The sequence below is a fragment of the Brassica napus genome, chromosome C8, assembly GCF_020379485.1.
Source record: "Brassica napus cultivar Da-Ae chromosome C8, Da-Ae, whole genome shotgun sequence".
NCBI classification, from domain to species: Eukaryota; Viridiplantae; Streptophyta; class Magnoliopsida; order Brassicales; family Brassicaceae; genus Brassica; species Brassica napus.
The window spans coordinates 39303742-39329784 of NC_063451.1; the positions used below are offsets into that span (position 1 = coordinate 39303742).

At 35.7% G+C, this 26043-nt stretch overlaps 2 protein-coding genes across 2 annotated transcripts; one reads left to right on the forward strand and one right to left on the reverse strand.

The window, feature by feature from the left end:
- The first annotated feature begins 19667 nt into the window (after positions 1-19667).
- LOC106376608 (carboxyl-terminal-processing peptidase 3, chloroplastic-like) lies at positions 19668-22315 on the forward strand. Its single transcript, XM_013816737.3, has 12 exons — positions 19668-20054; positions 20135-20216; positions 20284-20414; positions 20487-20573; positions 20658-20736; positions 20817-20905; positions 20985-21008; positions 21083-21202; positions 21266-21352; positions 21437-21586; positions 21671-21778; positions 21864-22315. The coding sequence occupies exons 1-12, from the start codon at positions 19728-19730 to the stop codon at positions 22113-22115; spliced, it is 1536 nt and encodes a 511-aa protein (XP_013672191.2). The 5' UTR covers positions 19668-19727; the 3' UTR covers positions 22116-22315.
- A 1187-nt stretch (positions 22316-23502) lies between these two features.
- Positions 23503-25157, reverse strand: LOC125591168 (F-box protein At1g11270-like). The gene is made up of 2 exons (XM_048764768.1): positions 24692-25157; positions 23503-24598 (listed from the first exon to the last, which is right to left on the reverse strand). Exons 1-2 carry the CDS (start codon positions 25155-25157, stop codon positions 23922-23924), a joined length of 1143 nt encoding a protein of 380 aa, XP_048620725.1. The 3' UTR covers positions 23503-23921.
- Between the last annotated feature and the right edge of the window lie 886 nt (positions 25158-26043).

The following is a 26043-nucleotide window of genomic DNA, read 5'->3' on the forward strand; positions in this document are numbered from 1 at the left end:
TGACTGTATTACCCTAACATAACACCAATGGGAAGAAAGTCATTAATTCACTGATCAGCAAATAAAATTTTGAATCACAAATACTCAAAAATGAAAATTTTAAAACTTGCGTATGTTTTTCGAAAAGATTGCTAATTTGTATAATATAACTAATAATATATCACATAAATAATTTAATGTAAAATGCATTGTTATTCAATCAAATTTTCCTTGTGCTAAAGCATGTTTATATATATAGATATATGTTCAAATCATTTTTGCTGGCTTCTTTTTGATATAACTTTCCTATGTACTTATGTTCAGGCTAATTTTTCTAATGAATAATCACCATATTAAATGTGCACTTGGTAAACTAATTAAATGCAGCTCTTAAAGCCAATTATTTATCTTGATATGAAAACAAATCATACTACCGGACTGCAAGTGATTTTCTTGTTATTGTAGTCACTGTTTTTGTTGTGTGTCAGTTTGTTGTAGTGTTAGAATTCAAGATCCAATTTGGATCTGATTGTGTAACTAGGATTACAGTTAAAGAGAGACTTTTCCTCCAGCAACGAGCTTTTTCAATATGCTGTCTTAGCTTTTTTTTTCTTTTCTACCTTTTGTTAGTGGAGAGACATATTTGCTCGTTGAAAGAACATCAGACCTCTTTATCTATAAATGATTCACTTTATAATTTATCTTAAAATTCGAAACCAAATGATTATCTCTCTATCGAGGCTTATATATACTAATATACATATATATTGACCTAATTTCTTTTGTGTACAGAAGTATCGGTGAACAGTGAATATTCCTTTATTGCTGCATACGCATACGTATGCATGCAGTCATGTGTAGACACATTTATTTATAAAAATTAGGGAAGTGGATACACATGTATGAATGTACACGAAGATGATGATAAATGGGTGAAGAAGGGGCAAAAAGTAATGTGAAGGAGAGTGATAAAAGACAAAAGAGAAGAGAGTGGAGCCCTAAGGGTGTGATGGGTTGGGCAGATTTGGGAGCAAAGATTGATGGTATCAACAGTTCTTTTTTCCCTCTCTCTCTCACTCACTGTTATTTGATTTGACATCTCATTTTTTTCTTTGACCATCTCTCTCTACCTACACACTCACACAAATGACAACTTTCATAACTCCTCCAATTAAAACCCACATGCTTTGCTTCTTTTATTTTCATTTCATATTCAAGGTCATACATAATACGGTGATATACGAAGCCCGCTCTTGTGGTGAGTGATGTATATAATATAGTGTATGGATTATTGTTACATTGGTCACAACCAGCAATTAAACAGTAGTAAAACTGAAAAGGATATAAACGTACATCTTTAAATAATGTAGGATTAATTCAGACATCATTTATTACCAATCAATTTCCTACCCCTTTGCTGGGAGATGTAGACCATCCCTACCTATCATCCTTTGACCCCTCTCATCTTCTCAACACTTCTCCACATTTCTCTATCGATAAACACTTAAGAGCATCCGCATTAGCGGTTTTTGATGGGTTCATGGGCTCAAGTTCTTAGGTCCGAAGGGATTAAAGAAAAAGAAAAATGGATTTATTTCGATGAACTGGGCCTTACGAGTGAACCCGTAGGAGGCGAGTTCAAGCCACACGTCGATCACTGAGTGGCTGCTCCTTCCGCGTTGACGACGACGAAAGTAGGGTTTCCGTGTAACTCGATTCATTTCTCTCTGAAAAAGCTAGGGTTTGCCTTCTCCGAGGCGATATTTCGTGCGACTGCGAATTCCGGAGGTTTTCTCCATCAAATCGACGACGGACTCTCTTCTCCACGAGCTTAGGTCAGTATCGAGTAGAGTCACGGTCTCTTAGAGTCGATTTTGGGCTCGAAAGCGATTTGCGATATGTGTGATTTAAAATCGATTTGGGGTTTTTTTTATTAGGGTTCTTAATCGATATGGGAGTTCGATTGAGGGTTCGTTTAATCATATTGTATCGTTATTATGTGCTAATAATTTTGATTTGTGGTACAGATGGATCCGGCAGAAGAGAGAAGACATTCAAAGAGGCAAAACGATTACATCAACATGTTAGGGTTCGTGGCCGATTCAGAAGACGGGATTCCTAGAAGGTGTCCATGTGGTGGGAGAATCATTCATGAGGTTCGTGGGAAGGACGACTACGACACTCTTCCTGGGAAGCGGTTCTTCACCTGCAAAAACTATGAGGGAAGTCTGATTTTTCACAGTTTGATTATCGTTGATGGGTTCCATTATCGAAAAGTGTCTGATTTTTGTTTATGTTGTAACCAAGGCTGATGGGTTCCATTATCGTCAGCCTTGGGTGATAGGTGTGCAGGAAGAGATCGAAAGGTTGACTAAGCGGGTGGAGGAGGCTGAGCAGGTGATGATGGGGGTGTCGAATCTCAGTAAACAGATTGAGACACTGGAGGTTAGTGAACTTTCTTTGCTCTTTCATTGCTGTTACATTATAGTTATCTAGTTTTTTTTGCGTGACTAACACTTTTTCATTGATGTTTCCATGTCCAGGAACAAGTTAAAATCCTCTCTGGGCAGGTAGATTACCTCACCGTGCAGGTGGCTGACCTGGAGAAGGTATGCTTCGAATGAAAAGCAAAGGTAAGACTCAACTAAACTGTATATGTGATCATTGCTATATGTTTGTTCGAAAATGTTTATGTTTTTAAAAAAGTAGAGGTAGTTCAACTTTTTAATAAAAAGTTAACCGTTTTTAAAACTGAACTAGAACTATAACTTAATGTAAGCTTAAGAGAACCAGAACTACAACTACAAGTAAAGTAAACTACAACGAGAACTAGAACTATAACTAGAACTTAAACAAGCTATCATTAATTTTCTGTTGGTTGGTTGGTTGATGTGATGAATGTTCGATTGTACTTAGCTGTAGTTAATTTTTTCCACTGATTTGATGTGTATTGACTGCTCTATGTGAACTAGTTGTTGTGTAATGGCTTCTCTAATGAATGTTTGGTAGGTAGAGTTTGTTTAATTATTCTCTCCTATCAAAGCGGTCAGCTTAAGACTAGTTTATAAACATAGCAAATCCACTTGTAAAAACACACAAACATAAAAACACCAAACCAAACCTAAACCAAAATGAAACCTTTCTCCCTTAACTCTCCCGGGTTTGTTAACCTATTAGCTTCGCAGAGCAGTCCACCAATAGACGTAGACTTTGCTGAGGCAGCTGGTAACTCTCCCGGGTTTGTTAAACCATTGGAAAGGAGAAAGTGGGGACCCAAAGAAGACCTTGTGCTCATCAGTGCTTGGTTGAACACGAGCAAGGATCCCATAGTCAGTAATGAGCAGAAGGCAGGAGCGTTTTGGAAGAGAATAGAGGAGTATTTCAATTCAAGCCCTCAGCTCATTGGCTCTGTTCCTAGAGAGTGGAGTCAATGTAAGCAGAGGTGGGGAAGAGTGAATGAGCAGGTGTGCAAGTTTGTGGCAAGCCATGAAGCCACTTTGAAGGAGCAAGCGAGTGGCTAAAATGAGAATGATGTCATGAAGGCTGCCCATGACATCTTCTTAATCGACTATCATGTCAAGTTCACCCTTGAACATTGCTGGAGGGAATTGAGGTTTGATCAGAAATGGAGATCACACTCTTTCTCGAGAGATGGTGCAAAGGAGAAAAGGAAGGAAGCAGGTCCGGAGGTGGTGCCTGACGAGGAAGAGGTTAGGCCTCCTGGTGTTAAGGCTAGCAAAGCAGCCAAACGCAAGAAGCACGGGAATGAAGCAGCTTTCGATCAAATACAGAGCATGCTAGCTCTGAAAAATAACATTTCCAAATAAAAGATCTTTGATCGTCTCCTAGCCAAAAACGAAGACACACTTTCTGATCAAGAAGTGTCTCTTAAGAATAAACTCATCTATGAAATGCTTTGATTTGGTCAGTGCCTTGAATTTGAGTGAATATTAGAGTCGTAGAATCTATTTAGGTTGATTGGATGAATTCTATTAGCTTGTTTAACTTGGTTGAATTCTTGAGCTTTTGAATATGTTCTATTAGCTTGTTTAGCTTTATTGAATCTGTTTTCTTTTCTTTTGCAGGTCACGAGTTCCAGGTCACGGGTTGCAGGTCACGGGTTGGAGGTCACGGTGTTGCAGGTAACGTGTTTCAGGTCTGTTTGTTTCACAGGTAGTTTAAGCCACGGGAAAGTGTAGCCTTTTGTTTCTTTCTACACTTATTTTGCATCACGGATGTACTATGTTTTGTAACTCACAACTTGATTCACGGATGTACTATGTTTTATAACTCTCTATATATAAACTATGTCTCTCTATCTTTATAAAATGTGCAACTTGATTCAAAGTCTTTCACTTCTCTTTCTGTAAAAAATATGTATGTTTCTTTCTCACAGCTGTGCATGTTTCTTTCTTTAAAAACTTTGCTTCTTTCAATTCAAGAGTAGTTCACAAAGTTGTTGAAAGAGAACAAGAAACTCCAAGCTCACAAATTCAAGAGTAGTTCACATACGTCATGCACAAAGTAACTCACACACTACAAGAAAACAGCGGTATTCTGACGGACATTCCGACGGAAAATGAAATCCTCGGAATATCCCGAGGATTTTGTGTTTCCTCGGAATTTCCTCGGAATATACCGACGGAATGCCGAGGAAATACAAATCCGTCGGAATATTCTTATGGAATACCGAGGAAAAACGTATTTCTCGGAAAAAACCGATGAATTCCGAGGATATATTATAGTCGTTAGAGAACCGTTGGGGGATTTTAAAAATTCCGAGGAAATTCCGACGAACTAGCCGTTTCCGTCAGAATTCCGTCAGAATTTCCTCGGTCTGTCGGCAGGATTTCAACTATAAATACAAGCACCCCTCTTCCTCTTCATTCACTCCATATCTTCATCCTCCCTCTTACTCTCTTTACACACGAATTTGATTCATAAAAAACATGTCTTCTTCAAATTATTTTCGTTCTTGGATCGATCGACCTCATTTGGATCCGAACACGAGATTGCTTACGGAAGAATACCAACGAGGTATAACCGAATTCATGGGGTTAGTTCACCGACAACCGGAAGCAAAAACATGTATGTTAAGATGTCCTTGCTCTAATTGTAAAAATAGAAAGGTTATTAAAGAGTGGGATGTTTGGACTCATCTATATTTGAGTGGGTTTACACGAAGTTACAAAATTTGGTATCATCATGGGGAAACTGATTATGAACATGGTAGTACTAGCGAACCTCAGCCAGCGGTTAGATTAGAAGAACCAATTAGAACGGATGTAGATTATGGTGTAGGTACTGAGCAGATGGTAAATGATCATTTTAGAGGGGAAGATTTACCCAATGCACAAGCTAGGAGATTTTATGATATGTTGGATGCTGGAAAGCAACCATTGTACGAAGGTTGCAGAGATGGTCATTCAGCTTTATCATCTGCTACAAGATTGATGGGCATTAAAACAGATTATAATTTGGCTGAAGACTGTGTGGATGCGATTGCTGATTTTGTAAAAGGTATTCTACCCGAGGATAATGTAGCTCCTGGTTCATACTACGAGGTTCAGAAACTCGTAGCTGGTCTTGGTTTATCGTATCAGGTAATAGATGTATGCAGCGACAACTGCATGATTTATTGGAGGGCGGATGAACAGCGGGTTACATGCAAATTTTGTGGAAAGCCTCGTTATAAAGATACGAGTGGAAGAGTTCCAGTGCCATATAAAAGGATGTGGTATTTGCCTTTGACGGAAAGGTTGCAGAGGTTGTATCTGTCTGAACGCACAGCGCAACCAATGAGATGGCATGCGGAGCACTCAACAGATGGTGAGATCAGACATCCTTCAGATGCAAAAGCGTGGAAGCATTTCCAATCAAAGTATCCCGACTTTGCGTATGAGAGAAGAAATGTCTACCTTGGATTATGTACTGATGGTTTCAGTCCGTTTGGCAAGAGTGGAAGACAGTATTCTCTATGGCCCGTCATTCTTACACCATACAACCTACCCCCAAACTTGTGCTTGCGACGAGAGTTTTTGTTTCTCTCGATTCTCGTTCCCGGACCAGAGCATCCTAAGAGATCACTTGATGTGTTTCTTCAGCCACTAATATATGAGTTACAACAACTATGGGCTCAAGGTGCTGAAACATACGATGTTTCGTGTAAAGAAAACTTTCAAATGCGGGCAGTACTAATGTGGACAATAAGTGATTTTCCAGCATATGGTATGTTGTCTGGATGGACAACGCATGGAAGGCTATCATGTCCATATTGTCAAGATAACACTGATGCTTTCCAACTAAAACACGGAAGGAAAACGTGTTGGTTTGACTGTCACAGGAGATTCCTACCACCTGATCATCCATATCGTAGGAGTAGGAATTTGTTTACGAAGAACAAGAGGGTGTTTGACAGTCCACCTCCGGAAATTTGTGGGAAAGATTTGAAGATACAACTAAGAGATTTTGGTGCAGAAAGGACGCCAGACGTCGGTGGACATGAGCGTTTTCCGGTAGATGCTGTTGGAGAACTACATAACTGGCACAAAAAAAGTATTTTCTGGGATCTGCCATACTGGGAGGATCATCTGCTAAGGCATAATTTAGATGTCATGCATATTGAGAAGAACTTTTTTGACAATCTCATGAACACGATCCTTAATGTTCAAGGTAAAACAAAGGATAATTTGAAGTCAAGACTGGATTTAGTCGATATATGTGCTCGTTCAGAACTTCATGTTGATGAGAATGGTAGGGCTCCTTTTCCCATATACCGACTTGATGCAGAGGGAAAAGATGCGTTCTTTGATTGGATTTCAAACGATGTGGAATTTCCAGACGGTTACGCATCAAATTTGCGTAACTGTATCGACAGAAAGGAAGGAAAGTTTACTGGCTTGAAAAGCCACGATTGCCATGTAATGATGCAGCGCCTCCTTCCGTTCGCCTTCAAGGAACTATTACCACGAAATGTTCATGAAGCAATTGCAGGGATAAGTGGTTTCTTCCGCGATTTATGCACGAGATCAGTGACTCTTGAAGGTATTGAAAATTTGAAGACTAACATAGCCGTGATTCAGTGCAACCTTGAGAAGATATTTCCTCCCTCATTTTTTGATGTTATGGAGCATCTTGTTATTCACCTGGCAAGAGAATTGGAACTTGGTGGTCCTGTGCAGTATAGATGGATGTATCTGTATGAGCGGTATATGTTCCATTTGAAGAAGATGGTGAAAAATTTAAGTAGGGTGGAAGGTTCTATAGTCGCACAGATGATCAATCAAGAAACTTCAAACTTTGCCGAGTACTACTTTCCAACAGAAGTTCAGACCAAAAACAGAAGACCTGCTCGGCATGATGATAGAGGCAAACGGGCAACATATCATGTTACGGTTCCAGACATTTTCACAGACGTTGGACGACTTAGCGGAAAACCAAAGGACCGTCGACTTACTGAGCAGGAGCGCAGTCATTTGCAAACATATTTGCTCACCAACTGCGAAGACGTTCTTCAATATGAGAGGTAAATAAATTAGCTTACAAATTTTTATTTTAACAAGTTGAAATTTAAATCTTAATTAATTACATTTTTGTCATCATATACAGGATTTTCATGGCAGAAAAGCGGTTCGAGTATAGATACGCCACAGAGGACGAACTAGAAGAAATGAAGCAGAGAGAATTTACTGGATGGATGTTTACTTATGTGAGTGCTTTAAACAAATTAAAATATATTTTATCACATATTTATACTAATTCACATTTATTGATATAATATATATATATGTGCTATTAATAGGTGTCTGCTGGTTTGGCCAGAGGTGAAACATTTGACGATTGGATACGTGAGATGGTCGTTGGACCAAACTTTGTTGTGAAGTCATATCCGAGATTTTGTACTCGAGGATATGCATTCACAACTCAGAAGAGGAGACGTTCGAGTACGACTTATGATGCTGGCGTTTGTTCTGCATCAGGAGATGATGTATACTACGGACACATACATGAGATTTTGGAAATCAAGTATTTGGGCATGGTTGGATTGCGCTGTATTGTTTTCTATTGTGATTGGCACGACAACACTCCAGATCGAGGTGTGAGAACGGATGCATTTGGTGTTACATCAGTAAATTCGAGGCGAAAGCTGCAATATTATGATCCTTTCATTCTTGCTTCTCAGGCCGATCAGGTAATTAAATGTTAATTATTCAGAATGATTCATCATCATGTGTATTAATTTATAATTTTACTAATAATTTTCTAAATGTTACAGGTTTGTTATATCAAGTACCCCCGGGTAAGGAACAGAGATGATCCATGGGTTACTGTTACAAGACTCAACCCGAGAGGCCGAGTTCAAGGAAGTTCTGAGCTGGAAGACCCATTACAACCAAGCACATCCGGCAACTTAAGTGCAGCAGAAGATTTAGCTGGAGTTGGCCTTGTAGTCGATTTAACCGACTTCGGAGAGGAAGCCGTTGTTCACGTAGAGGATGAACCAGTGATTGGAGAGTTTCACCAAGATCCAGATTCAGATTCATCTGGTGATGACGACTCAGAAACAGACTACCATTGATTTTTTTTTTTTTAAAGAAATACCGAGGAATTTGTTTTTCCTCAGAATTTCCTCGGAATATTCCGAGGAAATTCTGAGGAAATAGGAGTTTTAAACCGAAAACAACATTTTGCGGTTTGAATAACACTTATATAACCCTTATTAAGTGTCTTAGACTGATTATGAAGTCAAAACTTTGTTCCTTACCCTATAATAAACACTTTTCCGATTGTATGAACGAAATCCCCACAACATAAGAGAAACACTTATACACTTTAATGAACGGTAAAGGGAATACTTTCAATTCGTTTTGAAATTTGTTATTTCATGGTTTATGCTCATCTATACAAAGAATCCTCAATGGTATGCATTACAATTGTATAAGAAATGAAATACGGCAAAAAAAAATTGATGTTTTGAAACCTCAAACACTAGTTCCTCGGTATTTCCTCGGAATATTCCGACGGAATTCCAAGGAAGATAAGGGTTTCCTCGGAATTCCCTCGGAATATTCCGAGGAAATTCCGAGGAAATATGGGTTTTAAACCGAAAACAACGTTTTGCGGTTTGAATAACACTTATATAACCCTTATTAAGTGTCTTAGACTGATTATGAAGTCAAAAATTTGTTCCTTACCCTATAATAAACACTTTTCCGATTGTATGAACGAAATCCCCACAACATAAGAGAAACACTTATACACTTTAATGAACGGTAAAGGGAATACTTTCAATTCGTTTTGAAATTTGTTATTTCATGGTTTATGCTCATCTATACAAAGAATCCTCAATGGTATGCATTACAATGGTATAAGAAATGAAATACGGCAAAAAAAAATTGATGTTTTGAAACCCCAAACACTAGTTCCTCGGTATTTCCTCGAAATATTCCGACGGAATTCCGACGGATATTTTACTATCCGTCGGAATTTCCTCGGAATATTTTCATTTAACCGGGCAAATATTTCGCGAAAATTGAAATTAGAATTCCGACGGAATTCTAACGGATAGTATCCGTCGGACCCTAGGTTTTATAACCACGAGCCGCTTCTTCTTCCCCATTGCTCTCTTCTTCCTCTGCGCGACTCCTCCGGCGATTTCCCACTGAAATCCGGCGATATCTCCCGCGATCTCCCCCTTCTCTTACACAAATCATGTAAGGACTCTATCCCACTCTCTTAGGTTCTATTTGTTAGGTTTTTGTATAGTTTTGATAGATTTTTGTTAGGGTGATTGGTTAGGATTGTGATTTGGTTGTATAATAGGTTTAGAATTGTGATTTGGTTGAATAATTTGTTTTGTTGGATTGATTTAGAATTTTTTTATAATTTTTTTTATTTTTTTGTATTTATAAAATCGATTTTTGTATATAAAATCGATTTTTGTATTTTACAAAACGATTTTTGTATATAAATTCGATTTTTTGGATTTTACAAAACATTTTTAATATCTATAAAACTTTTTTTGTGATTAAAAACTATTATTTGGGATTTAAAAAATATATATATATATATATATATATATATATATATATATATATATATATATTATTAAAACTATTTTTTGTAATCATTAAAATATTTTTTATTTATTAAAACTATTTTTTGTTTATTAGAACTATTTTTATATATTTATTAAACATTTTTAATATCAATAAAACTTTTTTTGTGATTAAAAACTATTATTTGGGATTTTTTTTTTTTTAAAAAAAAAATATATATATATATATATATATACATATATATATATATTATAAATTTCTATATTTATTAAACATTTTTAATATTATTAAAACTATTTTTGTAATTATTAAACTATTTTTTATTTATTAAAACTATTTTTTGTTTATTAGAACTATTTTTATATATTTATTAAACATTTTTAATATCTATAAATCTTTTTTTGTGATTAAAAACTATTATTTGGGATTTTTTTTAAAAAAAAATTAATTTATATATTTCTATATTTATTAAATATATTTTTTTTAATTTACAGGTCTCATGATGATCAGACCCGGTCTCGACAGCGTCGTGGTCGTGGTGATACTGGGAGCCAGTCTCGGGATTCCAGCCATTTTCAGGATTCCCCTTCGCCCCACAGCTCCTACCATACATCTCCCTCTGCTGCACCCGCTCCTGCTCCTCTCACTCCCGCTGCTGCTTCCGCTCCTGCTCCTCCGGGTCCTCCGGGAGTGATGAGTGTTGCGGAGTTGGTTCAACAGCCCGGTCGTGACCATCTTCCCTATCTCACTCCGTATCCACATGGACGGGGTCAAACATGGTAATTAAACATATTTTTTTTTCTTTAAATTTGGATTCATTATTAACCGTTTGTTCTTTTTATTAGGTTCAACCGATCCGGGAACGGGATCAGCGCATGGATCAACCGTATGATGTACTCGGCCCTCGACAGGGGACATCTGACTTTCACTCACTTCCCTACCGACAAGCAGCATCTGTGGTTTCGTCAGTTTGCGGTAAGTATTCTAATTTTTTACTTATATTTTTGATCTTTAATATAAATTTTCTACTAATTGTGTTTTTTTTTCAGCAAGAGTTCAACTGGAATTCCGATGAGACGCTCTTTATCTATCACCTCTTCATCCATAAAGTTATGGACAACTATGGGAAGCAGATCCACGAGTGGAAGAAGAAGTGGGAAATCAATAAGGTTCGATTTAATTTATTAAACAATTTTTTAATTTATTAAACTATTTTTTAATTTATTAAACTATTTTCTTTTTCTTTTTATTATTAAAAGGTCCCAAAGTCGATGAACGACACGGTCTGGAAGGAGTTGTGTGCGCATTGGGATAAAGAAGAGACGAAAGAAACTTCTTTCACCAACTCCACCAACCGCAGGAGCGACCGTAAAGGGAAAGACATCTACAAGCATAACTTGGGTGCTCAATCTATTGTCTCTCTGGAAGATCGCATGGTAAGTTCAACCGCTTTTTCTTCAATTATTTGAGTTTCAGAATTTTAATTTATTGTGCATTTCTTCTAGTTTCTAATGTTTTTTTAATTTATGTTTTTTTTCAAGGCGGAAGAAAATGATGGCGAGCCGGTTGATGATCTCGCCCTAATGAGGAGGGCGTATACCAACAAGAAGACCGGCCAGATTGATGACGGTCTTGTGAGGGATGTGGTCGACCTGGTCTAAACTCAGGTGGTAGACGAAGTGTCTCAGCTTCAAACCGAGGATGACGCTTCCACGGCTGCGACCAACTTGTCCCGGTTTCGATCAACGAAATCGTTGAATCGGTAAGTTCTTTTTTTTTTAAGTTCAATTTATTTATTTCTTGATTTTTATTTTATCATCAATTTATATTATTTAAATTTGGCTATTTATATTTCAGTCGGTTCCAAAGAAGAAGGGACGTTTGGTCGGTTTGGGTCGTCGCTCCCGGTCGGCTGCTCCTTCTTCTGCACCACCGCCATATGTTGATCCAGAAGTTCTTACGGCTCAGCTGAAGGACAAGGATGATCAGATATCTGCGTTGGAGACCCAGATGGCAGCTCAACAGGCGGGCTATGAGACACAGAAGAGGTTGAACGAGCAGATGATGGAGATGATGAAGAGGATGTACCCGAACGAGGTGTTCCCGAACATTCAAGACCCGTAGTTTTTTTTTTTTTTTTACCAAAAACTCGGAATGTTTTATTTTTATTTGTAGAACTTTGAATTATCTAATATGTTTTCAGTTTTAATTTTAATTTTATATTTTCGAATTTAAATTTCACAAATTTTAATTTAAAAAAAAAAATTTTAAAAATTAATTTTTTCGAAATTCTGAGGAAAAGCACCCTCGGAAATTTCCGACGACCTTTTCCTCGGAATAAGTCGTCAGAATTTAAAAAAAAAATCCGAGGGAATGTTCCTCGGAATTTTCCGAGGGACTACGTGGCCGTGGCCACGTTCCTCAGAAATTCCCGATGCAAATTCCGAAGAAGATTTCGACGGTACTTCCGAGGATTGGACCATCGGAAATTTCCTCGGAATATACCGAGGAAGTCCTCCCTCGGTATATTCCGAGGAACTTTCCGACGACCTAGTGGTCCTCGGAGTTTTCTCGGAAATTCAGTTCCTCGGAATTCCGTCGGAAATTTCCGAGGGATTTCCGAGGAAAAATGAATTTCCGAGGAGTTATTTCCGACGACTTTTTTCGTCGGTATGTCGTCGGAATAGCTTTATTCCGACGACATACCGACGATTTTTTCCCTCAGTATGCCGCTGTTTTCTTGTAGTGACAGCTCACAAACTAGTTGACCAAACAAGAAACTCCAAGCTCATAAAGTAGTTCTCACGGGTCGGGACAAGCGGTGAAGGGAGTTGGAACTCAGCTCTCATCTTCACATACCGAAAAAAATATCAAATTCACTAGAAGTTAATTAAAACATGTTGCTTAGTAATAGCTTGGGAAGAAAGTATTTGAATGGATGTTCATATTTTGTTTCTTTCAAATGTGCATGACATATTATGTTATATTAATAAGATAATAATGTTGTTCTATAATATATTTGAAAGAAAAAATATGGATTATGAAAGAAAAAATATGGATTATGAAAAAAAAATTATGGATTATGAAAAAAAATTATGGATTATGAAAAAAATATTTATATTAAAATGCAACTATATGTTTAAAAGATATAAAGGGAACATATCTAGCCATAATCAATAAAAAAATATTTTATAATGAAAATATAGAAGAAATAATGAAAATAATAATATGATTAAATATGAGTTACAAACCTCCTTTTTGCTGAACGTCAAGAATCCACCAGAAAAGATGTCGAACGGGTTTTTGGAGTATTGCAATAGTTAAAAACCCAGTTCTACTATGGGACAAGGAAAAGATAGGAAGGATTATGAGAACTTGTGTCATATTGCACAATATGATAGTAGAGAACGAACGAGGCGGATACACTCAAATTGATACATCTGAGTTCGAGTCAGGAGAGTCAAGCAGAAGTTCCGAGGTGCAAAGAACAACAAGTTTTAATATCGGTAATATGCTAGGCATTCGCAATGTAGTTCGGGATTCAGAGAAACATGATCGTTTGAATGCTGATTTAGTTGAAAATGTATGGCAAAAGTTTGGTAATGTAGATGAATAATCTTTGTATGTTCATGAATTCTCAATGTATTGAATAAAAACTTTTTAAAAATTTTAAAAAATATTTTATTTTTATTCATGAATTCTCAATGTATTCAAAACTTAAAATATATATATATATATATATATATATTATTTTATTCCTAAGAACCCTTTCTTCAGGTTCACCAATGGAGGAGCACAGTAGATAGATGTTCATCACTATTCATCGTTCCACCATAAAATTATTAAAAAATTCTTATGAATCTCAAGAGGGGGTTCACTAATGCAGATGCTCTAAGTGGTTCCTATTGAAAGTTGTTATATATATATCTTACATGCGTCTAAAATGTAAGTCATATGCATATAGTTTACAAATAACGTGCCTAGTTTCAAAAGAAAAAACATGCAAGTAGTAAAAGTTTTCTGTAGCCGCTTATATTAACCTAACATACAAAGTATTTTCAGAGTCTATGTATTACACTATAGTTACATAATTTGTAAACCACTTCGCTAAATCAAATAGAAAACTGATTAAATAAATACAAAATATGTTTTCCTTTTAATATAAGTATATAAATAAACCATATATATTAGTGACTAAATTTAAAAGTAATAATAAATTTAATTCAAAATTTTGCAACTTTTTTTTGACAACGAACGGTTATTCTATTAATCAAATTTGAGGTGTTCTAGATAACTAGACCGGAACAAAACAACCAATAAAACATAGTAATCTATGGAAATATCTTGTAATCCTAGCTAAAGAATCTGAAATCTAGTTTTGCGTTTTTGGAATATGAATGATTTTGAAGTCCGAAAAGCATATCTGTAGAGTCTTTATCCTCTCCAATTTTTTTGCAAAACTTGGCTGAGTATAGTGTTTTTTAATCATGGCAATCAAAATCTCGTAATCCGTCCCAAAAGTCTAACATATCGAATATTGAATCATATTATCTATCGCCTATCGTAGTGCTTCTACTTCTAAATGCAATGCAGACTCTCGTCGTAAATAATTAAATTTTACAACTTTAAGAGCATTGCTATCTAAAGTTCTAATTTTCGTAGAAACTTATATCCAGTTGAAGGATACACATGCTTATGTATTAAAATGCATGACAATCAGAAACATAAAAAATGGAAAATTAGTGATATATACTAATTTTTTAATAAAATCGAATCTCGAAACTGAATTGTTCTATGTGAGTGTTCAAAAGACATTTTCAAAATCCGAGCAATATTTATTTGGATTTTCATACTGTTGCTGGAAAGAATCCGAACATTGGACTTCACTTTGTTCGGTAATTATGCTGTTACATTAACTAACACAGTACATTCACAAAACCTAAGTTTATACATTGGCTGTTTTAATGTATAAAATATTTCGTCTGAAATTTTTTCCAATAAAGCCTTAAAATCTGCTTTTAGAATCCCGAAGCTATATATTCTACTAGATTCATTAAACGAAATATAAGTACTTTACAATTTCCTATAATCATGTCGAGAAATGAAAATGTTTAAATTAGTTGCTCAAATCTACGAGTATTTATTTATTTACTGTTCATATTCCAAGGCTGATCTGAAGGAGACAGCTTTGTCTGCCGTGGCTCAAATCTCCATCTCCCTTAGATTTAATTTAATCTAATGGACACACACGTATATGTTATATGTACACAGTTTATATTTGAATTTTTCCTATGTAAGAAAATTCTTTAGTTAACGTATTCGTTTTGTCTATACATCCACGTAAAGATCTAACGAAATCGTCAATGAAAGGAAACATATGATTAAGTATTACATAAAGAAGATTAAAGAAGGCCCCAACATGCAAAAGAAAAAGGGAGAAAGAGGCCAAATTGAGCTTGACTCATGATTAATCACGGGTACCTCAAAAGAAAAAACAAAATAAATTAATTTCATATTTATTTTCCGAATAGTCATATAAGTATAAATTGTACTAAGAACAACATATCTCGATATTTTATTATTTTTAAAAGTATTTTACATTTGAATTAGTATATATAGCACAATATATTAGGCACACAAAAGGAAGAAGAATACAAGATGGAACTCGGTAACATGTAGGTATTACATATGTGCCTTTTAATGCATCCCCTAAACACAAATTTTCATATACCTGTAGTTCGATTAATATATTTTTTCAAAGGTAGTTCGATTAATATATTTTTTCAAAGGTAGTTCAATTAATAGTTTGTTTTAAATCTTATTCATGGTTTTTTTTTCAAAAATATCATACAGTCGGACCCTTACGTATTTTTGGATTTCATCTGAACAATTTAAAACCAGCTTGATTATTTTTAAAACTAGAAGTTCACCTCCACTATTAGTCGAGCGCTATAGAACATTGATGTTATTAGCAATATATTATGATCCATTCCGGCGAAGAAATTATGATGGATATTTTGTAACATTTTTTTCTTCTTGTTACATTGATACTTTATTATATAATCGTTAAGAGTTGTGGTGTCGTTGGCTCGTGATCATTGTCCGAGCGTGTTCTTTTGTCCATATTCTTTATTTGATCAACTTTTTTTTTTTTTTCTTTGCTAAAATTTGGCCCAACTTTATTTTTTCTACTCCTGTTAAAGCTATTTGATCATCATGCTTGTAGATTCTCCAAGTTGTATGTAGTGTTGGGTTTCTTTCACCAGCGAATATTATCCCAAGGAAGTATAATAGTTTAAGAAAACAATATTAAGATACACTTTTCTATCAAATTTATTTTTCTAGTAATACTAATTACCTTTCAACAAAAACAAATAATATTGAAATCAAAACCTCTTTATTAAGGGGGAGGTTCTAAAAAGTTATCATACATATATGATAAATTAAAGAACATATAATTATAGTTAAATTGATAGTTACACAAAAACCAAACGATACTACGCATATTAACACTTTTTGGGACATGGGTTATTTCTAATTTATCATCGTATATTTTATCTATACATGATTATCTATAATAATTTCATAGATGAGTTTATATACATGCATATAGTATGTAAATATGTTATTTCCTATGTTAATCTCAATTCTACTTACTTTGAATCGAAATAAAGGTGACACATATGCACAAGGCCGGCTCAACTCGAACAGGGGCCCTTGGGCAAACCTTTTTTTGGGGCCCTATAATTAGTTAATTTTTAGTGTTAATAATAAGTTTAGTTATTTTTAATACTATTATTCTTTGGGTTTTTGTTCTAGCGCATGTGCATCAAAACCATGCACATATTAACTAAATTTTTTTGTAATCAGATATGCTAATGAAAATAATTAAGGCCCCTAAAATTATTAGATGTGAAGCGGGCCCTGGGGCAGTCACACTAACCGCCCTCCGTACTCAGCCGGCCCTGCATATGCATCACATATACACAAGCTGACATACAATCACAGAGTATGTTAAGCACTGAAGCTGTAGGGTGAGATCATCACAGAAGGGAGGGGCAGACGATACCAGGAAAAATGAATAGCCAAAGAAAATAAAAACCATATCTGATTTAATTGGTGCTTTTATATTATAAGAAAAATATAATATATCTTTATATATGATTGGACATGGCATCGACTTTTGTCTTTCCAATTACTTTGAGGAGAGATTCTATTTTGAGGTTAACATAACTCCTAAGAAATACCCACACTCTTTCCCCATTTCTCAATTTTACCCATCAACCTTTCCTACCATAAAAGTATATATACAGACACCTATATATAATCTTTCAAAGACAATATATTTATAATAATTAATCTAACCATACTTAGATTTTTTTATCGATAATTCTTGTTATATAGTTTACAATAGATAAACAAAACATCTTGGTCTAGTGTTAAGATTAATTTCATTATAAACATTTAGATTATTTTTTAACTTTAACGATGTTGTGTTACATTTCCCTGAAATGACGCCTGCACTAAATAATTCACATGCAGAGTTAAAGCTATAATAAGAACTAGTTATCCTTGGACTCGATAGCGCATAGTCGGACCGAATTTGTTTTAATCAAAGTATCATCACGAGAAACCTAACAGATAATATTATTTGCAGATTTACGATTGGATGATTGATATCGATTACATCAAGTGGAGGATTTCTGGTAGTTATACTTATAGTAACTACCCATTTGCTAAGAGTGGTGACAACTACAAAAAAAAATGGACCACACAACATAAGTAAATGGTCAGTGAATGTATTTTTTCATCAGGTACTCGTTCATTTATGAACAGTAGTGAACATTGATATGAGCAGGTCTGTATCCTCTCTCTGTGTTAATTATTTTTCCTCTCTTTTTCAGTTTTTTTTTTTTTTTTGAAAAAGCTCTCTTTTTCAGTTACTCGTTTATTTTTTTCATCTTTTTGTATTTTTATTTTCAACCCTCTCTTATTTGTCTGCAATAATGTGCTTTGAGTGAAATATGTCTTTATCTCCTTTCCCATACCTCCTTTGTTTTTCTTTTTGTTCAATTACTTTTCAGAAACCAACCAAAATCAGTAGATGAATTTCTTATTGTTATTTTTTAAAAAGAGCCAACGATCATATTTTCTTTCTGTATGGTGTATTCGGTTATGATATATTATTATCAGTTTTATAAGGACTATTTATAAGATTTAAAAAAAAGTGCGTTATTATTACTAGGTAAGTTCGGCCGTATTTTGCTATTCAAGATAAAGATTAATTTGCGAGAGATAGCATGTTTGTACTTTAAAAAGTACATTTTGAAAATATGTGCGATAGTGTTAAAAAAATGTGCGATATACACATATATAATCTCTTTTAGAATCATAACAGGAATATTTTATTATAAAATAATTAATCCAGTGGTTTTAATATAATAGTTTCGTTCGACTAATTCACATAAAATTATTTCCACTTATAACACGCTTACGCATTGATTGATAATTTCCATATCTTATTTAATTAATTTTAATAAAAATGTACAGACACTATATCTAGATATATGTGTGGTGATGACTATTAGTACTTCTATTTTAATTTTATCGATTATAAGATCATTTAATTAAAGAATTTTGGTCTCGGAACTCATAATAAAAGGGTACGTTCACGTTGGGACTAATGTGAAAAACAAAATAAAGAGAGGGATGGGTTTATGAATTATGAGGAACCCCATACTTACAAGATTTACCTTCCAAAGGGGAAGCAATCAATTTGGAGTTGAAGCGTATGTCGATCTTGTAAACATTCCATCTCTAAAGTCAAAACCCTAAATTTCAGTTCCCAAATTGAGATCGTTCTTTTCCCGATGCATGCACATGCAACACTTTTAATTGCATTCACGTGGCATGATGGTGATCATCTATTTGTATAGGAAGCAATTCGTTGTGTATGCTCTTTTATAGAAAGTTGTCTGGAGTACATGATCGCTATAAATTGTAACATAAATGTTGATCAATTTTTTTACGAGATATATCACCATGATAAAGTTTTCTTACAAATTTTATTTTGTTTTGTATTCCGATTGATGTTCGACAACTCGTTAATATGGCTTTCAAATTCATGTAAAAATAATATAAAAGGTGAGTACACTTTTGATTTCAAAAACAATCTGGTTAGAGTTGTCTCGTGAACTTTTAAAACTTTTGCAGATCAATCGAATAAAGGCCTTACCATACGTTACATATCAAACTTACTATTCAAAAGATGAAATATCGTCCGGTAAACACCATTGATAAATGATGATTTAATCCAAAGGTTAAACGTTATAAGAATATTTTGTTAATTCAACCATCTTATTTTATAACAAGCAAGTCCATAATGTCAGAAAGTTCTACTCGCCGGCCCAAAACCGAAACTAAAATGGGCCTTAAGACCATTTTTCAAGTAACACATTATTTTATAGATCCTCTGATATCACTGACGTAACGCAAGTACGCGAAAACACGTGTACTTGTTGATTCCAGTTCTTACATTAGATACGCAACAGCAAACACTAGCCACAAGAAGATTCAAATGGGCCCACAAAAGAATCTTCCACAACTTAACTTAACTGTCTTTAACTCTTAAACACGTCATTAGATTAGAGTAAATAAAGCATCATCTTCTTGTCTCTCGCTTACTGATTCATGTTTGGTCTTCAAAATTTCAACATGGAGAAGATCGTAACACCGAGACTTGATCTTCCTCTGTTACAGTTCCCGAGATCTCGGAAACCCACTTTGATTCCGTCTCCGAGCTTGAATCGCTATGTTCGCCTAAAGCAACGGGGGTTCGAAACAGAGATCTATACTGAAACAGAGAGCCATGGTGTGAAAATGAGCAATACCGTGGGAAGGAAGTTACTCGGTTTAGCCGCCGCCGCTGCCGTAGCGGTTTCTTCGTCGATCTGCTGCGATTCTCCAGCCCTCGCTGAGTCTATTACCATCGCTTTCCCTGTTTCACGCGCTCGTGAGGTGATCAAGTTTTTGCTTTTAATTCCCAAATTACAGAGTACTCTGTTTTTTAACGTCTCTGTTCTTGATGTCTTGTTAAGGTGACAGAAGTACAGAGAACTCTTGTGGAAGCTTGGGGTTTGATCAGAGAAACATTCGTTGATCCAACTTTTAATCATCAGGGTAACGTTTTCAGATTTTGATGATTGATTTTGTGGAATGAATCTGAGGAAAGTTTATAGCTTTACAGATTGGGATTCTAAGTTGCAGCAAACGATGGTAGAGATGTTTCCTTTAAGATCAGCAGATGCTGCTTATGGAAAGATCAAAGCTATGCTCTCTACTCTTGGTGATCCTTTTACTCGGATCATCAGCCCAAAGGTATTGATTCATTCATGAATGTGTTCTTTGAAGTTGGTTTTGGTCTTTAAGACACATCTTGTGAACTTGCAGGAGTACCAAAGTTTCAGAATTGGTAGTGATGGGAATCTTCAAGGTGTTGGTCTTTTCATAAACTCAGAACCAAGAACAGGTCACCTGGTTAGTAACAAAACACACATCTTGATGAGACCAAAGTAGCATGAAGTAGATAGATGTTGTTTCATGGTAGAGAGATCAATGTAGGTTGTTATGTCTTGCATAGAAGGTAGCCCGGCAGACCGTGCTGGTATACATGAAGGCGAGGAATTGGTCGAGATAAATGGTAACGTTCTTCATTGGTCCTTGTCCCTACCAACTTTGAAAATTGGCTATGACTATGTTGTTTCTTTGTGATTATTCCAGGCCAGAAACTGGATGGTATAGATAGTGAAGCAGCAGCTCAGAAGCTGAGAGGCAGAGTTGGAACATCCGTAACAGTCAAACTTAAGAGTGTATGTACTATTATCTGCATGTCTCTTTTGTTAGAAACTTTGAGGTCAAGTTAGGTAAATTTATTGTCCTCTCTTGCAGGTGAATGGCTCACATATCAGAGAGGTATAGTTACCGGTGTTTATGTTAAAATTTTTTTTACGGTAGTTACTCAATGGTCGTCTCTTATATGCGTGAAGGTCAAGTTACCTCGAGATTACATTAAGCTCTCTCCAATATCAAGTACTATAATCCCACATACAACTCCTGATGGACGCTTAGCAAAGACCGGTTATGTCAAACTCACAGCGTTTTCTCAGGTTAGTGTTTGTGAAAAAGATGACAATTGCTATGTAGTTTATTGATTTTGAACCTTCCAATAGACTGCAGCATCAGATATGGAACATGCGGTCCACGAGATGGAGAATCAGAATGTTCAGTCATACATTCTAGACCTAAGGAACAATCCTGTAAGTTTTAGGTTTTGGTTTTTGAGTTATTGTCTATTTGTTTACATTTTCCCTGACACTTAGCTTTCTACATTTCTATGTTAGGGAGGTTTGGTTAAAGCAGGACTTGATGTTGCACAGTTATGGCTTGATGGAGATGAGACTCTTGTGTACACAATCGACCGTGAAGGAGTCACATCACCAATAAATATGATTAACGGGCACGCCGTGACACATGATCCACTTGTTGTGCTTGTAAGTTTAAAAAGAGTTCGGTTTGTATGTCTACTCCTAGTTAACATGAACGGTCCATAAGTGTCTAGATCAAATGGTGAACAGGTGAATGAAGGAAGTGCAAGTGCAAGTGAGATTTTGGCAGGTGCGTTACACGATAACGGTCGAGCTGTACTTGTTGGTCGGCGCACATATGGGAAAGGGAAGATCCAGGTAAATATATTAGATACATTAGTTCGGTTTATAGAGATACATAATTTGATCTTGATTTTTTTGTATGTTTTTGGGATCTTCCAAGAGCGTAACGGAGCTAGACGACGGATCGGCTTTGTTTGTGACAATAGCTAAGTACTTGTCGCCTTCTCTGCACGAAATTGATCAAGTAGGGATCACACCTGATGTACATTGTACCACAGATAAGATTGATTCTTTGACCGGTGAGATACTTATGAAGATGAACAGTTCGGTTCCATTGCTTGAGGCCGATTCGTGTGTTATGGTCGCTGAGCACGAACTTGAGACTAGACAGTCCAATGGAGCAGCTTCTTGATGGAGCTTATCGTAAATGATTAGGTGAAGATTGTGTTGTAGCTCGTATATATTGATAAGTCAATGCTTAAATTGATTATGGCGTAGCTTGTATGTATATTGATTGTGCCACGTACTGAATTAGGTTACAACCGTTACATACTATATCTTTTGTAATATTACATTGTATTGGTAATGTAATATACAGTTTATAGTTTTATCTTCTAAGTTTCGTGAATTTCTTTACCAAATTGCAACTCCTGTTTGATTTAACAAGAAAATATCAACGGGATGTGCTAAAACTATTCTACGCCATATATCGAAACTCTTCTCACCGTAATTATAGTCATAATCATCGGTAATTAGTTAATTTTGGATATCCTAAAAAATTATTCATGATTTTTACTAAATATAACACAATTCCACACGTATAAATCCCCCATCAATGCCATGCATGTTCCTCAGACCTGCAAGAACTTCCAAAACACACAAAGAAAAACTAAATAAAAAGAAGAAAAAGTCTTTCAGGTCTCAAGAATGGAGATGAAGAAGATCGCTTGCGGTGTGCTTTTCGCTGCTGCTTCCATGACCGCCGTCATGGCTGTGGAGGAAGCCGGAGCTCCAGCACCAGGACCCGCATCCGCCGCCTCGGCTGCATTGCCGGCTCTTGGATCTCTTATTGGAGCTTCCCTTGTGTCCCTCTTCAGCTACTACATGCACTAAGTTTATACCTTCATCATGTTATATAGTACTACTTATGTGATCTTTATTCATTTCCTACCTATTTCTATTTCACTTTTTATTAATAGAACTGAGAAAGTAAATTAAGAATAATCTCTCTTCGTTTTTTGATATGTGGATGGTATATCACGAGTTTTGAATCTTGTTCCCCCCCCCCCCCCCCCCCCCCCCCCCCCCCCCTCCTGATAGGATTAAAATTGGCCACACGATAGAATCTAAGCTATATCGAATATAAAACTCCAAATGAAAGATGTGAAAGTCAAGAAAAAAAATCAACCGGGACAAAACTGATAAAGCGAGCATGTCAGCAAGAGCAATGTAAACCTCATTAGAGAAGTGTTGGCAGCTAGAGAGAAGTGTCAACTTCCTCTTCAACTTCCTCCTCTTTACTTGCAACACAGTTCGTTTTGTGGGTTGTTAAATTGCTTTTAGCATAAAACTTGTGACCACACACGCATGAGAAGGGCAGCTGCTCGATGTTAGAGTATCTCTCAGACTAGTTTTCTTACTCTGGAAAGTTCGCACATAACAAAACTTAGAGAAGATTTCAAAATCTTAAACAAAGTATTCAAACAGACTCTCATCGCCTGTCTACAGAATTTGCAACAACGCTCCAAAGATGAGACGCCGATGTCACAGGTAAAAGTTGTCAGCGTCGAAAAGGGAACATTCTTGGAATTTCTTGATCATCACGGCTCTGTTTTCAATCATGCCACACGAATCTGTCTCCGAAGATAATTTTGGTAGATAAACAACTCAAGCGGGTTCTGTGTTTTAAAAGGCGAGCCCCATCGCCATGCACCTCCCAGGCGAGGGTATGGTCCCTAAGGCGTGCGCCATGGTGCGCTTTTAGCTTAAATCTAAGGCATCTAAGGCACTAAAAGTGCTTGAAAGGCGCGCCTTGTAGATTCCTATCAAAACTATAATGTTTTGACCTAACTTTATTCATGTCCTATGTTCTAATCGTGACATGGCGGCCGTTCTGTTACATACTCTAAGTGAAGAAGACGACTAACTGTAACCTAATTAACTCTAATAATAACTCAGCCCGGTTTAATTCACTAAACCATGTGCATTTCAAGTTATTTTAATGAACCAACTCAATTAATAAATTAACTAACCAAGAAGAAGGTTTATTGAACCAAGGCGATATGCTCCTAACTTTGTGTTTCCCGCTCTGTGTTTCAGTATCTTCTACCAATAATAGAACTTTTTCCTCAAGCGATTGCCAAAGAATTAGCATTCGTGTTTTGTCGAAAATTGCGACCAGTGATAGTGGAACACCAGAGTATTCACCAAAAGTAGTATAGCTTAAATCTAGACTGTGAGTCTTCTCCCATACCTTGTCTGATTTCAGTGACCACATATCCTGAATGCCGTTGATTTTCATTGCTGATACGCAAAGACGATTATTCAGACTGCACATGATAATCCGATGTGGCCCTACATAGTCAATCGGAATTTCCATTCTTTGAAAAACCTCTGCGTGGAGATCGAAACATATCATCTTTGTTTCTTTATTATTAAGCTGAGGAGTCCACCAATAAAGTGATCCATCTGTATATACTGGATGAGATTTGAAATCATGATCACATATCCGGTGTCGAGACCCAATCACATATCTCCAAGTATTAGTTGCAAAGTCAAAAACCTCGCATGTAGTTTGACCATCTAGGTTCTCAAAAGAGTTATATAACCATACCATCTTGTAGTTGCTTGTAAGAGTGTCTTTGCCAAACCCTAGAAAAGCTCGTGCGGAGTTACCTACGAGAAAAAAAGTAAGATTAAACGAATCAATATAGAAAAAAAAAACATATAGACTATGTGAGCAACGTAAATATAAAAACTAGACTTTACAATTTAGGTTTTCTCTAACGCAGTTAATTTTTTGAATCTTAGCTCGAGGAAGAAATCGGCACCATCTAGTAGCTGGATTGAAGACATACAACACTTTTTTAAAATCGTAGATGCAAACAAGACCATCACAGCTTCCAGTAACTACAAGACGTCTTCTACTGGGTTTGGCTATATAGTTAACATCTGTCAATGAACCAGAATGTGATCCCAAAGTACGTAAACAAGGATAAGGTTTTGATTCATGGACAAGTTCACCGCCTAGAAGGATATCTGGATTAGGTGACTTCACTCTGGCTAGATGTCTAGATGCAAAGTATCGAGATTTGATTGTTGAGTTCCATTGCTTAGAAACACAAGTGAATCTTACAATCGGTTTTATCTCAAGTCTCTGTAAAATATCTTCTACAAGAACATGTGGTAACCGTTCCACCACCTCTATTGCCTCTCTCTTTCTCTTTTCTTTCATCTATTAAACTCTAGGGTTTTCTTCTTACTTTGTAGCTTTATTTATAATTTAAATATATGTTCATATCGTATGCGTCAATTTAGGTATTATTGTTTCCTAAACCATATCGACTTTGCTTGCTCATTAAATAAAAATATATAACATTTTTATCGATTCCCATTCTTCGAATTGGGAATTTCACATATTTCTTATGTGTATTACGCTTACGTGTGCACTAGAGGAACGTTTCTTTTTATTGCTGTGTAAAATTGACCATAAGAATTTAGTCCCTTTTTTAAAAAAAAAATTGCCAGTTTTTAGTTGAATTATTTGATCGTCTTTCATGGAATTTGAACAATTTCACCCATAATATTTTCTAGTTGAGCAGTAGCACATCCATATTCTAAATTGGGTTCTAAACGTCTACATTGTGGAAATCTGGTAAAAGTAAGAAATAGTCATCATATGATATATTTTCTACTATTTGTATAGTTAATAATTTTTTTTTGGGTAAACTAGTTAGTAATTTTTACTACTGTTTTAATATTTCTCATATTTTAAATATTAAAACCTATCTCTATAAGCTACCAAAAAAAAACGTATCTCTATATCGCTTTGAAATGATTCAGAGGTACTTTTGATTTCAAAAACAATTTGGTTAAGGTTGTCTCGTAAACTTTAAAACATTAAAATTGGGTTTTGGCGTTTTGCAGATCAATCAAATGGTTCAAAAGCCTTAATAACCGTTACATATCAAAACTTACTATTCAAAAGAGATTTGAAAAATCGTCTAGCAAACACCATTGACGATTTAATTGAAAAGTCAAACGTATATAACATAATAACATGCCCATTATGCAAAAAAGAAAGACACGAGTCTTTAACCTACCAGAGGCATTGCCCCCGC

Bases quoted from the DNA above. Each gene is read 5' to 3' on its own strand.
- LOC106376608 (XM_013816737.3), top strand. From the start codon at position 19,728: ATGTTTGGTCTTCAAAATTTCAACATGGAGAAGATCGTAACACCGAGA. The intron at 20,055-20,134 runs GTGATCAAGTTT...TGTCTTGTTAAG, and splicing joins CTGTTTCACGCGCTCGTGAG to GTGACAGAAGTACAGAGAAC. The intron at 20,217-20,283 runs GTAACGTTTTCA...ATAGCTTTACAG, and splicing joins TCCAACTTTTAATCATCAGG to ATTGGGATTCTAAGTTGCAG.
- LOC125591168 (XM_048764768.1), bottom strand. From the start codon at position 25,157: ATGAAAGAAAAGAGAAAGAGAGAGGCAATAGAGGTGGTGGAACGGTTA. The intron at 24,599-24,691 runs GTAAAGTCTAGT...TTTTTCTCGTAG, and splicing joins CGTTAGAGAAAACCTAAATT to GTAACTCCGCACGAGCTTTT.